At 42.6% G+C, this 16038-nt stretch overlaps 2 protein-coding genes across 2 annotated transcripts; both read right to left on the reverse strand.

Moving 5' to 3' along the window:
• Positions 1-7: 7 nt before the first annotated feature.
• Positions 8-2324, reverse strand: LOC131272589 (DCN1-like protein 1). The gene is made up of 3 exons (XM_058274393.1): positions 2207-2324; positions 1402-1986; positions 8-1332 (listed from the first exon to the last, which is right to left on the reverse strand). Exons 1-3 carry the CDS (start codon positions 2207-2209, stop codon positions 958-960), a joined length of 963 nt encoding a protein of 320 aa, XP_058130376.1. The 5' UTR covers positions 2210-2324; the 3' UTR covers positions 8-957.
• A 12322-nt stretch (positions 2325-14646) lies between these two features.
• Positions 14647-15946, reverse strand: LOC131261432 (large ribosomal subunit protein eL19). The gene is made up of 3 exons (XM_058263464.1): positions 15897-15946; positions 15339-15445; positions 14647-15201 (listed from the first exon to the last, which is right to left on the reverse strand). Exons 1-3 carry the CDS (start codon positions 15899-15901, stop codon positions 14699-14701), a joined length of 615 nt encoding a protein of 204 aa, XP_058119447.1. The 5' UTR covers positions 15902-15946; the 3' UTR covers positions 14647-14698.
• Between the last annotated feature and the right edge of the window lie 92 nt (positions 15947-16038).

Here is a 16038-nt window from a genome sequence, read left to right on the forward strand (position 1 = left end):
CGCTTTCTCTTAAACTAGAGCCTTTTTTTAAAGTACTATACTTATCGTAACCCTTAACGGCGTTCGGAAAAAACACAAATAATAAGACAACAAGACAATCCTTTAAATTTACAATCGTAACTTAATTATTGGTGTGATTCATTCTGTTTTGCAATGGTTTTTTTTTTCTTCTGCTAGAGGGTTAATATTCTTGTTGATGCACATAGTTGAATTTTGCCGTTCACTCACAACACTTCCCTTTTTGCTTTTACCAAGTTTACGATATTGCCTTAATTTACTTTCAAAATGATGCTATTTTATACGTTCACATCTCTCCTTTCCCTTGTAGCTTGTATGTTTCTCTTGTTTTTCTATTCTAAACCTTCGAGATTTTATATGGCTACGGGAGCCGTAGTATGAACCGAAAAATAACAATATAACATAACACGGTACACAAAAGTTCGACTGACAAAGTTTCTTGCAGATGTTGAAAACAAAAACAAGAGCTAAACACGCGCGCTCAAAATACAAAATTCACTCAATTTCGCTAATATCTCATCCGTGGGTTGAGGATCGTTTCTTGCTGCCGTAGTCCACTACCGTTCGAGTGGCTGAGTTTGCCCTACGAAAGAGTCACCACGTTGGATCTCCACGGCCGTGACAGTTAACAGTAGAAGAAAAAGGGGGATGTTGGGAACACTATATTGGAAAGAAACAAACGGGCAAGTAAAACTAACGGGATATTGCAGGATAGCGAAAGCAGCGACGCTTCGGAGTATCTCTTCTATTCCAATCTGCTCTCCAATGGATGGCCAAAACTTTTAATTATTATTTGAATTTTCACTCACGTTGCATTTCATACATCGTGGACAGATGATAGCTACTTATGAAGTCTTTCTGATGCGTAGCACAGGAAAAATTGCAAAGAGAGAAGTAGAGAACGAGAAAGAGAGACACTAGCATGGGTCTGGCTGTTTCCTAGTAGTACATATTGGCCGTACTACCGGCCGGACCGTACGGGCTCGATCGGCTCCCACCGTACGGGTTGCTCGTCGACGATGTGGATGTGGCGGTCGCAACACCCGGCCCGACGTTACTCATCATAGCCGAGGTGGAGGGCAGATGTTGTGGCAGCGTCGTGCTGCAGCCGCCCCCATGGCCGTGGCCTGTCGTCGACGTGATTACGGATGGATGGGTTACCTTGTTCTGCTTCAGACACCACTCGACAAAATCATCAATCAGCACCGGCCAGGCACCTTCAGCGTCATAGTTGGACATACTGTCGTCGATGTAGGTGGCGAAATCGAGGAGTAGGTTCCATGTGTCCTTCGGAATTGACCGTTTGTGATTCTCCTGCGTTAAGGGAATGTATGAAAAAATGTCTTAGTGGGGCTTCAACTCATTTCACTCTTCATTACTTACCTCTAGAAACTTGCACCAAAGATCGAGAAACTTAAACCGATCCTTAAGTACAATGTTCCAGTACGCGATGGCCATCTCGAGATCCAATCCCTTTTGGCCAGGATCTTTGGCGTAGTTGAAGGTGAACTGGTAGAAATCTTTAAACCGTCCCGGATCCTTCAGCTCCTGCTCCAGCCGCGGAAGCTTCTCCTTCAGTTTGTCTATGCTGTCCACGCCGAGGTCATAGAACCCGCTGATGAACTCCTGGCGGGAAAACTCGCACTGTGCCTCCGCCTTGAACCGCCAGGCGATGATGAGCACCAGCTTCGACTCGGGATTGAGATGCAGATCTTCCAGAAAGCGCTCTACGCCGTCCGAGTTGATTTTGTTCGGATCCGCCGGATCGCGGTACAGGCTGAACAGCTGCTCGATCTTTTTCCTGTCCAGCTCCCGGTAGTACAGGTCCGGGTTTTGGAAGTAGGTGTCACAGGACAGATCGAGCTTCCACTCATTATCCTGCAGGCATCGGATGGCCGTCTGTTCTCCGGTATGTGTGAGGGATATGAATTTCTTTACCTTGTCCTTTTGGTTGAGCTTTAGTTTGTTCTGCAAATGAATAGAACGATCGTATGTGTAAACTAACTCATCAGCCTGAGCTGCAACCATGCAATCAGCTTTCCCAACCGATAATATGCGTTTTGCAAATAAAAACATTCCAGTACCGAAAGGCAGCGAAAACACTGGCGCTATCTGCGCTGACACACATAGCAAAATATTACAAAACGCCACCACTTTTCGTAACTTTTCAGCAGAACTACAGCCTTACCATAGTTTATTGCTCCGATGTATCGCACTAGAAAACTTATTTCTTATTTTTTTGAACAAATTTTGCGTATTTTGCAGCTTTGAACTTAGAAAGAAAACATTTCCTTCGAGAAACAAACTCAATCCCGAGTAGAGATGCGTCGTCGGAGCTAGACTTGTTTCAACCGATCCCTGCTGAAGCAAATCACTCCGATCTTTACAAGGAGCAGGTACCAATTTAGAATGATTTTATTCAGCACTTCTAATTTAAAATTCATTAATCTGTATAAGCGATATACCAGTATAAGCGATGATCAAAAAATAAGAACTTGTTTTTGTTCAGAACTCAGAGAAATTGTTAGGTCTTGCTCCTTATCTTCATCGGATTTTAAAGATTCTTGGAACTTTAATTTCCATCGCTTATCCCACTGTGAACCTATTCTGATGTCAGATGGATTTGCACAAGGAGACTGTAAAATATGGTAGAGTGCTATTAAATTTGGAGATTTTCTTCGCAAAATACTACTTATACTTACATCCAGTTGTTTCACAATTTTTAATACAATAATTAGTGGATTTTCAATGAAATTAAACTATTGCTAAGCAAATAATTGCTCTTTTTCTTGATGATAAATGTGTTCTTTGGTTCTCATTGCAGAAACTGGCTTGCCCTGAAATTTGAAACATCTTGGCTTTGGTCCTATCTTTTCAGTCGAAGAAAAACTGTCGACGCGATAGCACTGTCAGATGGATAATAACAGCAACATTGGACGGTGCGTCGAAACGGTTGTTTTATTTATGTTTTTTAGTTTCTAGCTCGGCTGGAATTAGCCTCAACTGGACAAATTTCCTTCAATCAGATACTTGAATCCCATCTAGCAGGGCTTTCTGAAAGAAGGTTCGGTTGGTGAAATTTGTGGCGTTGGTAGTAAATCGAAAGGATCGAAAAATTCCGCGCAAAACAGTGCGAACGAATCGAACGGAAGAGTTTTGCTTGTGCGCTTGTTCTGGTGTGTTGAGTATTGTTTAAGTGAATTTCACTACAATAAAAACCAGCACTGATGGTAGATTACCATCCCATCAAACGCCACGTTAATGTGCATACATTGGGGATAGCAAAGTGAGAAAATCTCCGTTTTCGGAGCCAGTCAGAGCGAGAAGATAGATCCATTTTGCACGGAACACGAACGAGCGCGCCTCTAGTGCTGACGAGATGTGAGCTGCGCAGCATATCAGATTCGCAGTGAAAGAGTTTTGTTTTTTCGCAAAGGAATTTTAGTTAAACTTGGCCTTCTAGGCGAAGTTTCCAGTCCGGGGAGTGTTCAATAACAAGTGGCTAAAGTGTGGGTCAGTTGGAATATCGAAACGTTTGAATCTTTACACGAATCGTTCGACGACAGCTCAGCTGTGTGTGGTGTGAAAAATAGCTGTGGTGTTTGAAGTTGTGGTGTGAAATCGCTCGGAATAACAATAGTGTCCCGTCCCAGTGGGCCCGACCCCACGGGTTGCAAGTGTGCGCTAGAATTTTCTATCGACTGCAGTGTGCTTAGTGGAAATCCATACGTAGTGACCGCATTTCCGCTGGGGAGCATCACCCAAGGCTCATCTGTTGGATTAGCCTGGTGCACAATAGAGCGCGGACACAATCGAAAAGGTAAGAATTTTTCCAGCTGCTTTCCCTGTACGCATACTTTCGTGTCGCAGTTTCCGCGCGCGCTTCCATCGCTGGACCGTGGGGCGGCATCTCGCGTCTCTTTCAATCGCGAGTTGTTTAATGTACGTACTTTTTGAACGACGACGAGGAGGTGCGACTTCTTTGTTTTCACTTCCTTTTGGCACGTGTGCAAACGCCCGAGTGTGTGTGTGCGTGCGTGTACCAGTCAGCAGTGGGTCGAATGATGTTGGTGTGCGTGCGGAACGGTCAAGTGGTTCAGATGGAATCAGCAGGACGGTAAAAGTAGGCTAAACACGACAGTACACCCCAAAAGAACCTGCTATGACCGTCACCGCGCCGGCCCGTCTCGCCCCTTCGACATCCTTTCCTAACGGCGAGCGTTTACCAATGGATTCCTTATGTTTCCGTTTGGGGCATTCGCTACCAAGACACCAAACTGGATATCCAAACCCCCGGAAGGGCGCTGCAGCTTTGCCTACTCAATGCTCTACGTCTGGTTCACTTATGCGACCCCTTAATCCAGCGGGTAAACAGTTTTAAGCATCGGGCTCATAATATCCCCAAAGTGCACATCGGTTGCTTGATACGCCAGACTCGCCGAACGAGCTGATATATCCGCGTGGTCAATCTATTGAACGCTATGCGCCAGTGAAAAGTAACCAAAAAGTGAAAGGTGCGGAGAAATGCAGCGAAATTACATTCGTTTTCTATAAGAAAACGATATTTTCTGATTATTCTTCTACTTTCATCTTTTTCATCGGAATTATTACTAGCAAATACATTATATTGCATAAGTAGATCGCTACGGTTTTTGTTGTAACTGAACTACCAACATAGAACTTATTTTTGCATACAAACATACCTCGATTAACTGAACTATTCCTTATGTCGCGATTCGAGCATGAATGATAGCAGCACAGACACCGTTTACTTATCAGTATATAAGTATCCTTCTATATCCTTTATGTGCTGCAAAATGTCAGGCTAAAAATCAAGGATGAAAAGTGTTTATGATTTTATTTGGGAGAACATTTCTTACAAGGAGTGTTGCAAGACCCAGCCTCCCTTTCAAGCATGGTTTTTTTTTTTTAATTTTAAGTAAACCAATCAATGAAGACTGGTAGCAGTATTTTCTGACTATAAAAACTGAATCATTGATCACAGATGGTAAAATCGAACCACCAAAACATTTTTTTTTTAATTTCGTTTTATATGCTATCGAACTTATTCTTCGATTATTACCTTCTCACATCAACATCCCGGAGTCGTCTCTCAATTGCATTCAATTTCTTTGTTAGCCCAATAATTTATAGTCTTTTGCGGCATCTTTACATGCCATACCGGTCAATTATAACAATTGGACGCCAATACCAGTGCCACATCGCTTCTTCGAAGGTTCCGCCAGCACACCTCGTAAGGAACAGCTTGGACAAGCCTTGTATAGGCGTTTGCCACCATGCGTTCGCACGTGCGTTTGGCATATGGAGTTCCTGGCCAACGGGTTGCATGTTCTGATTGGTAGTATTTATTGCTCCCCATATTGCTTGCCCAATTCAATCGTGGAGTGGAATCACATAGATTTTTTTCTTTTTTCACACGGTTTCAATACGAAACCCTGCTCCCGCCAAGGACCATTTAGATGATTTTACACTAGTTTGTTCTGTTCCACAGGTTCTACCATGAAATGATGTGTTCCAGGTGTTCTAATTTCTGCTCTCCAACGGTTGTCATGACTACCGACAACGAGCAATCAGGTTTTTGTTTGTTCGTAACGCAATAAATCGGGAACTTCTGGCAAACCACGTCTTGACATTGGAACGAACAATGAGTGTCAAAATCGCTACGCTACGATGTCGTGTGGACGCTGTCTTACATAATGTGACCCGCTCTGCAATGATGTACTGAACGAATGATTTGATTCCATTATAGCGAAAAAGGATGTTGGATGGAAAAAGGATTTCTAGGAACAAAAATCTGCACCGGTAAGACAACTAGTCCCATTTTATCATCCCGTGCTTTTTTTTGCTCTTTAGTCGTAAAATATAGTATGGCTATAAAGTAATAATTATTGAAATTTTCACAAAACTATCGATATGCTTTACAAACCTCATGATACTAGGGAGTTTTTGTTTTGCATAACAGAAAAATAAAAATACATTTGTTGTACCTGTACCCTGTTTGATTGATAAATAATTAAAATATAAATAAACGATACAACATGTGTTTAAAAACAAATGAGAAAGTTTGCTCAGCCTGAGATATGAACAATCTATGACTGTCGACAGGATGCAAAACACAATTTAATCGTTTCGAGTACAATCGTTCAATCAAGCTCTAATGTTGGGAGGGGGGCGGTTTTTATTTGTTATTGCTGATCGAATCAACACGGATGGTAGGCGTAATCTCTGCCAAAACCAATGAATTTGCACGAACGCCCATTGGCTCACACAAACACACATACAGTGAAACAAACATCCTTCCTTTCGTGGTAGACGTGACAAGCGCAATCTGTTTGTTATCCTGATTGCATAAGATGTGGGTGTGACACATGTATAAGTGCCTAACACAACGATCCCTTTTATTGGATGTTAAATTTGTTTTATTAAATTGTGTATGTGGTTATCCTTGGATGTTGATGCAGGAAATTAAAGATTAATCTATTATCCATCCGGTTCGGTATCAGTTTGTCAATGGTATAGCGTATCATTGTTTATTTCATGTGATGTATTTTTGCCCAAAGTATGATGATTTTGGCTACCTTTAGAGTCGATGCTTTCGTTGCAAAACCTCGGATTCGCGCTCGCTTTCAATCGACTGTGGTCGGACTTTGTGAGTCTGCCAACCGGCCGAAGACGGCGATAACGATGTTCATCCGGTCTCGCGTTTCGTGCCGTTCGGCAGGATGGCGCAGGGCGAACCAGCCGTCCGGGCTGAGGGGAGAGGGGCACCGAATGTTTACTTTTTGTGGCGGTATATGTTTTTTTTCGCTCTTTTCTACTTTGGCGGTGACCCGCTGACCTCCAGTGAAGTACAAAAATGCTAACGCGAAAAATTACTGGCGCAACCAACCACTTAGTTTTTGGAGTTTGAAGGGTTTTTCTATTTCTCTTGCGTTTCGTGGGCAAAAATCTGCTCTTCCTTCCATTTCGTTTCTGCCGCAGGTTGCTCACTCGATGTCGCTTTAGGTGATTGCCTGACCATTGGTCGTAGCTACTTGCACTATGTTTTAGGATCGTACGTATGCTTCTTGATTGCATTGGTTTTGGACAAGCAGCCACTAACAAGGAGTGGCTGTGGACTTTCCGTTGTCTGTTGTCGATTTTTGCAAGCCTTAGGCGTCATCATTCATGCGTCACTTATGCTGCAGCATCCAGCTGATCGGGGTATTGGCTTTTCCTTCTCACCCTTCCACAAAGAATCAGCTTTGAAAGTTGGAACTTCTGTATCCGCATTTGACCGATTGAATCCCCACGAGGATCTGGGTTACTGTTTTTATCTCCCATATTGGTTATTTTTTTATTCATAGCTCACCAACGGTTGGGAAGAACATGATGTGCATGCGATGTGATGCGATCGAATGTCTGACCTTGAGCATGATTTTGAAAATTGAACACACTCCACGGCGCCTACTCCACCAAATGCAATGAGAGTTGCAATGCATTCCTTGGGTTTCTTTTCAACACCGGGTGTATACCGGAGAAAGTGAAAATGGTCACGGACGTGATGATGGCACAAAGAAGGTCAGTTATCGAAAATGGTTAAAAGTGGGCTCCCAGCACGGCGTCCGTGATAAAAGTTTCACTCATCTGTAGGTTTGTTTGCTGAATAGCAATCTGTAGGTTTGCGCTTTGTGTAGCATGTTGCGCGAAGGAGGGCTTTCACTTTCCACTACTTACAGTAATTGATTTTTTCTCTGATCAATCTGTTGATATAGTTGTGTTTGAACATTGATATATTTCTCTATTCAATAAAACAAACAAACACCCCAAAATTACTGTTAAATCATCTTGAATTGTCAATAAAACATGCCCGTTTGCAGTCTAGGTTTAAAAATTCATGCAAAGCTGATAACGAATGGTATCAACAAATTTTCTTTTCCAAGAATATTGGCATGACAAGCACCTCGACCCTTTAACGTCCTCTTGATTGGTTGGTTTTAAATTCGCTCGAGTAGAAAAATATACAGAGAACATGAAAATCCCGATCAGCAGGATAATTTTAATATTCAATGGAACTAAAAAATGGTGAAATATACATTAAAATGACAATTGCATTTTTTTCTGGCATTTTTATTACTAATTTTTTACCAAAACCATGTACCGTATGCAAATTTTGTTCTTGTTAAAGATTATCTCAGGTATATTATACATTTATTACCAACACCATGTATCGTATGGACATTCTGTCGTCAAAGATTATCTCAAATATATTTGTTAGTAATAAGTGCCAGGTATGGTTTTTTACAGACTAAAAAAGAGTATTGGTTTGGTGCACCACATTTGTACAATAATGTACATTAGGTTTTAAAGTTTTTATTTTAGATATTTTGAACTTTGTCTCGTACCCTTTCGTTTTTCTGCGCTTAAAATGTCAAAGTTTTCCAAGTAAAAATTTGCATTAAAAATATTACCACTACCATTAGTTGTAGAAACCGAACGCTTACAATATTTCAAGCAATTCCTGGCTATAGCTCCTTTTTCAGTTAACACGTGGTCCGCTGGCAGGGCTTCTATTGCATTTCAAGATGTCGCTTCAGTTTAAATTTAAAACACTCTTATGGGGTGCACACAGAGTTACACACACTGGGGGTTACTCAAGTAGCAATTGTTGTGCCTCAAGTGCCTCATCTGGATAGACCATCCGATAAATTGGCACTCTGAAAACGATGAAACGCCGTTCCCCGGGGTAGCCAGGGATTCGCGAGGGGTTCCCTTATAAGGCGCTTCGACGCAGCCCAAGGCAAACCGAGATCCAATCGTCGACGAAACGGGGCCGGTGCTGCTATAATGTTCCATCTTTTCCTTTCGGTCGCATCTGTCCTTCTGTATCCTGGTCGTTCTTCAGCGACAAGTGTTTTTGTATGCTGGTGGCCCAAGGCGTCAACCTTGCGACTGGCGGGGAGGGGATCGAAATTGTCAGTTTGTTTTCGTTTTACATCTAAGAAAAACCACTTTCCCGATGTAGCCATATCGAACCCGAGGGCGACTGCAGTTCAACTTAAACTTCATTATTTATTTTTATAAGGATCATTGTTTCCACATCGCTTGGGGCTAAGTTGGTGGAAGTTTGTTTGATTTTTGAAAAACGTTCATCTTGTGTCGCTTATCATCACAGCTGGGGTAATTTAATCCGCTCAATCCCATCGCCTTTTCCAACGGCTATTTTCCGATCGAATCCTTCAATCAACTATTGATTGATGTCAAGGCGGTATGCTGCCAGCATGGCTTTCTTTTCCTTATCGTATGGACATGGAAATAGGGAATATTTTTTGAAAATTTCTTTCCTTCCGCGTGCAAATGCATGTGGGGGTAAACTAACTCGAAGACACCTTCCGGAATGCGGGCACCAACGGGGAAATGTAAGACAGAAAAAAACAATCATGGTAAATTGATAGCGAAAAACAGGCAATCCACACTGCTGAACAAGGCAATCGGCAGACGGCCAGGTAACGCCACGGTGTCGGTGCATGCCGCTTGGGGCAAGGCATGGGCAGGGAAAATGAATGTGCGCCGGTATTTTTGCGCGCGTGACCGGCGTCAATAGCTTTCTGGCACACGCTGGGCGACGAAGGGCGCCACCCCTCCTACACCAGAAGGTAAACGGCCCACCCCCTCTCCCCCGGCCGGGAACGAGGGAAACATAAGGGCAACGCGCGCGTACCGGTTCGTGTTTTCAGTTCTGGCACGCACGTTTTGCCGTTGGCTCCGGTTTTATGGTGCTAGAATAGAAACGGGTTAGGAATTAATTAACGGGATTATTCGTTGCCGCCGCTTATTGTTTATCTTTAGCCCTCGGTGTGTCGTTGGATGCGGCTTGGTTCGCTGGGAAACGCTGCTGGAAAAAAGGATTCGATAAAGTTGCCTTAATCTCGGTGAAATGACGGTGACTTGTGACACTCCGTAATACCATTTATTATTATTCATCTTTGAGGATAATTTTTCTACTATGATTCATCGCGATACCTGTAACGATGGAACGTCTAATAGAGCAGAATCCTTACGTATAGATAAGGTACTAAATGTTTTGTTTTAAAACATTTTTTTTTTCAAAGTTTTATTCAGTTACATATGGGCACTTTAAAGGCAGTGTAGTCGGTTAGTATTGAGTAAAGGATGAAAGAAATCAAGCTCAGTTTGGCTTTCATCATTGAATTATCGTGCGCTATAAGAGTGATGAGTCCTGTGATTAGATTTCACATGTTCAGTAAATAAACTGACCTACTCAATATACCCGAGAGACTCAACCATTTCCTGCGTGATGTCCTTATATCTTAATTATAAACCATCTATGTTTGTTTTCCGGTTTCGCTAGATTTTTGTAGACTTTCTGTAGAACCGTTGACAAAAATAACTACGAATTCACCCTAAAATTCGCAATGGTGAAGACGCATAATATCAAACCGTTCGTATCTATCATCGTTACAGGTTTGACATAGAACCTAATAAAAAAATCATGAAAAATTAGTGGTTTAATATTCATTTATTTGTATTAGAACCAGAATAGCTCGCGTCTCCTTAATGCAGTATCTTTGACTTAACGTTTTAAATGACTAAATCCTTTAATAGCTGTACGTGATCTTTAGAGTTTGATTTTATAATTTGAAATTGAAACTACCAAAATTCTTGTACAGCTCATGGAAAATTAATTTGTTAAAGGTAGAATGTATACTTTTAACCTTGGTTTTATTTTAAAACTTGGTTTGAAGTTCTCACCCACAGACTTCTGGGAGTTTCATGACAATAGAAAAATCTTTGATCAAATAAATTAAACTGGTGAAAAAGGGTTCTTCAAAATATCTAGAGTTTCCTCGTGAACGTACTAAAAATAGAACAAGACATTGAACATACACGCTTTTCCGGAATCCGCACTTCCACCTTCCACTGGACTTCTACGTCCTGTGTCGAGAGGCAGTGGGACATCCGCCCGCCGCGTACGGTAGCTGAGGTCCAATGACCTCGGTAGTGTCATGTTTTACCGTGGCCGTCTGGCGCACTAACCGGGATTCTCCTCGGCAACAACCGGCGTCCCCGGGAAACAATGGGGAATTAAGTGGAGCGAGGCATTTTGTTCCGATCCCACCCACACGCCCGGTTACCTTCATTCCACCCGAGCGAACCGTCGCCTGCTTTGGCTGGCTGGTCGACCGGTGTGCCGAGGAGTCATCCGCGACTTCTGAAACCTCCCACACACACTCACCATGCCACACGTATCTAAAGACTTCCGCCCGCGTCTAACCCGCCGGAATTGTCAAGATAATTTGTTTTTTATCTCCACCCGGCGCGGGCTACGGGCCATGATGATCATCATGATGCTACTGATGGGTGCAAGAAGTAATCCGAGGAATGCACCATCATTGCTTCCGTTCCTCGTTTTTAAACCTTTCCCAGACTCCCCAGTGTGTACACCTTGTTTGATCCGACGCGGGATAAACAGACGATTTATAAAAGACAGTAGCATTTTCATTTTTTGTTTGCTTCTCCTCCGGAGAGAAAATCATTAGACGGAGTGATTCGCTGATTGTCTGAAAGCCGTCGGTTCGTCGGTGTGGTAAAAAAATAAACGAGATGAAAGAGGTCGTTTTCTAAGCGAGAAGATTGAAGGTGCTTCCTAACGTCGGGTGCATTAAGTGATGCTGTTGGCTTTTATGAATGCTACCTGAAAGAAGGTTCCACTGCAGGAATATGAAAGTTGGGTAAATGTACTATTTTAAGTTCAAATTGAATATAAAAAAGAACCAGAACTCTGCGCAAATGTAGAATGTACCTATATTTGGTTGAAAAATAAAACATACCGGGAAAAATGGGAACATATCTTTTGGATGCTCGACTGCGTGGCTTCTTATGCTCTTGTCCGTAGAACGTGGGTTCATTGTGAAGAACTTCTAGATAATATGAGCAAATCTTAAAAAATGATATCTTAATATCGAACGAATAAAGCTATTTCCTAAACTAGGTTTAAAATGTCTTCATCATTGACAAACCATATGAATGTATGGTTTATATTTTTCATCAATGAATATGACAAAATCCCCTACTCTTATAAATAAAAGACTCATAACTACAGAAAATGGTCCAATTTGCCGTACTACTAACTTCACTATCATCCTCATCTTATTTCGATTGAATAAAAAGCATGAAACTTCCAGCCCAGGAGAGGTCGCTGTAAATTTAAAATTTATACGACCTAATTTGAAACTGTCTCTAAAAACTGACATGGCAAAATAAAAACATTCATAATTCTTTATGTCCGTTACTCTCTCGTTGAATACACCGGTGGAAAGGAAGGCTCAATCTGATCTTGTTTGCTCCGTTGGGGCAGTTGCATGCTGTTGATGTTGGCTGATTAAAAAAAGAACTCTTCCCGTTGGGGCTAATGCCACGTGCTGACATTTAATTCGAAGTGCATAAAACTTCGGTGCCAATGGCCCCCGAATGGGACGGCCAGCGGGCGACCAGAAGAAATAAGGGGCACATGCAGCTGTATTTGAATGCGAATAAAACAGCGACATTGACGATAGGACGGATCCATGAGCCGAACACTCTGACCTATTTACTCCTTTAACGTACAGGAACATTTCTCTGGCCACTTCACACAACGAATGTCCATGTCCAACGAGACGGCGGCCCTCGCAATGTGGTTTCCACCATTGAACACTGCCGGACTGCGCTTGCTGCCTGGCATGCGCTCGAAAGACGGATTTCTGTTTCGGTTGGCTATACATATAAAATTCATCGACGGCAAAGATTCTCTCCACCAAGCGCAGCATTCCAGCATTTGTGTTCCGTCTGTTGTTGATTGTTTACAAACGGTTGCGGGAATTTCCACCATTTTCCACTTCTTTGGGCGTTTTTTTCCTCATTTGCTGCAACAGTTGCCTCGGTCGGGGCATTCAAAGAAACTCTATTTGTGTTATAAGCAACAGGCTCAGAAAGGTCCAGCCGGGGGTGTGCTCTTGTATGTGTGAGTGTGTATGCTTTCGAAGTTTTCCTTTCGGGAACACGTTTCGTTCCCTTCATTCGATTTGACCCACTTTCGGACCGCTGAAAGCTGGGAAAACTGACGAGTTTTCCACCAAACCCCGGGGGCGGAGGAATCAGGAAGCTATTAACGCTACAGCGGTATTTTGCGCCAAACGGCCATCCCGCAATGGTATGGGCGGAGGATTGAACCACAGGACGATGAGGACGTATGTAGAAGCCTTTTTAGCCGTTTAATTAGTGTGCTGTAGCTGGTGCAGCTATAAGTGGTACTGGCAAGCTGGTGAAATTAGCGGAAAGTAGTGTCGGGTTTCCACGAGGTCGATGTGACTGGCAGCAGGAAACGTAGTGTTGCGGTTGAGCACTAACGCCATTCGTTCCAGAACATGAGCTGAGGGAAAAATTGAAAATGACGATGGAAATTTTTGGTCCATACGGGGAAGCCAAATTATGGCCTAAATTTTACCCAAATGCAACCTACGGTATGATATGGATGTTTTTGAAGTTTGTTTAAGAATCGTAATATGTTTTCCATGTATGCTACATGCTCTGAATGATTCATTGTTGAACTTTAAATTTAACAAACTTATGAATAAGCATTTATTAGTATTGACATTGATTAAATTCAAATACTGAACCAATATTCAACACTCTGGTTAAACATGGCGCAAATGTTCATTGATAACTAAACATACTGTAATGAAACGGGGAAGATATTCCCCTGCTGTTATTATACTCCTTTTTCCTCTTTCCCACGAGCTAAGATAATCGTGTATCCAAACTGGTGAGGACGTGTGGGGTAATGACCTGGAATATCCTTTTCATTCACTTACGATGTCGTCTACCAGGGCAGTAATTATTAGTGACCCGGAAACACGCTCCCAGAGTGTTATTCAATCCGAGTATATGAGCATCTTTTAAACAGAAAGGTATTTGGGTTAATAAAATCTTGTTATCGTATAAGAAAGTTTTATCAAGAGGCCTGAGGGCATAAAAAATATTCATTTAAGCAAAATGTAATACAAATGGATCACACCATTAAAACATGAATACGTTTTGTCAGAAGATTTTAAAATATAGTGAAGTTTGTTTGAAGGAATGAGCCATTCGTCGTATTAGATCCATTCGAAACATGTTATTGTGAATTGAAATGTAGATTTAGTTTTTCTTGCGAGATATTAACAGATCAAGATAATTTTTCCTCAAATCTCTAACAATCAAATACATTTAACCTTGCAGTTTGGTGTTACAGAATGTAATGCTTGTCTTCTAAGTGACTCATGAGCTATTGAAACAAACATTTTCAGATAAACTTTGTTTATGTTGTGAAATGCATTCTTCATGAACGATTTGGCAAGACCTAAACATCATACTGATGGTGTTGGATTTCGTAAGATTTCGAAATATGACTGAATGTTTACAATACATTTGTTTCGTTTTTGTTATGTAGTGATTGGAATTGTTTTCCGTCCAGGATCAATGCCGACAAATCACAACAACGATTATTCGTTGCTCCCTTGAACCATTTCTTTCCGGTAACACACTGACCGTCTCCCAGTATAACACCAACACCAAAAAACACACGGTCAATTTTCACAGTCCTCGGGGTTATCTTAAAACGGAACGAGGATAATATACGGGTTTATTTCTTTCCAGTAGCAGCGACGTGCTGTGCCGCTTCCTCCTCCTTGGCGATCGTTAGCAGGAGCTCCTGTTTCTTGTTAGCAATGCGCTCCTCGCGACGACGGCGGGCCTCACGCACCTTGTTACGCTTGGCCTCGGCCTGGTCGCTCAGCATCTTGCTGCGTGCCTTCTCCGCCTTACGCTTGTGGATGTGCTCCATCAGGATACGCTTGTTCTTGAACACGTTACCCTTTGCGCGCATGTACAGATCGTGGTACAGATGACGGTCGATCTTCTTCGCCTCCCGGTACTTCTTCAGCAGACGACGCAGCACTCGCATGCGGTTCATCCACAGCAGCTTCTGGGGCATACGGGCGTTGGCCGTACCCTTCCTCTTGCCGTAGCCGCAGTGGCGACCCTTACGGCGAGCGATCGTGTTTTTGCGCACACGGAAACGCGAGTGCACCACCACCGGCTTCTTGATGATCAGACCATCCTTGATCAGTTTACGAATGTTTTGACCTGAAAATGCAGGAAGGAAGAACAGAAACAAAAATGATTTAGTAAAATTGTCCCAACCACCATTAGTACAACATATGTACACAAATCAACACTGAGGTACAGGTCGCAGTATACTGCCTAACTTTGGTGCTACTTACGGGAGTTGGTGTTTCCAATCTCGTTGATTTCATTAGGATCCAACCACACCTTCTTCTTGCCGCATCGCATAACCGAGGCTGCCAGCCTCTTCTGAAGCTTGAGGGAACTGAAAAGATAACCACATCACACAACTGGTTACAACTAGCCATTTTGTATCGGTACACTTTTCCTGCCCAACACTAGAGCATGCAAATATTTATATTCCGCTGCCACGTATCCCTCAAATGAACCGGCGATGAAGAACCATTCGGAACAAACTTCACTTAGTTTACTTCACATTGATCGTAAGCCAATTTGAAAACATCCCATGCTATGTGCCGGGATAAGCTTGGACACTTCTTCCCTACACACCGCCGCACGGGGACCGAATCGATTGGGATGTACGGACGCCACATATACATGTGATTTCGGTAAAATGCGAATCACTTTATTCATTAATCACGGAAAAATTCATTCCACTTCTTTCACGCAACGGTTCTCCATCACTTGAGGCACATTTGAGGCGAAATTGCGCAGGATAAAAGGGTAATTTTGCCGATTTTCGGCAGCCATCGCACCTCATGCTGCTGCTTGTTTCCTCGGATCGAATAGAAAGAGAGTTCCAATTTGCTAAGCGGAAGCTGGTCTGTCAATTGCAGCCGAAAACGCCATCTAGCGGCAGCTGTCATTTCTGACGTTGGGGGGTAGGACTGCTGTATT

This window comes from Anopheles coustani, chromosome 3, assembly GCF_943734705.1.
Source record: "Anopheles coustani chromosome 3, idAnoCousDA_361_x.2, whole genome shotgun sequence".
NCBI lineage: Eukaryota > Metazoa > Arthropoda > Insecta > Diptera > Culicidae > Anopheles > Anopheles coustani.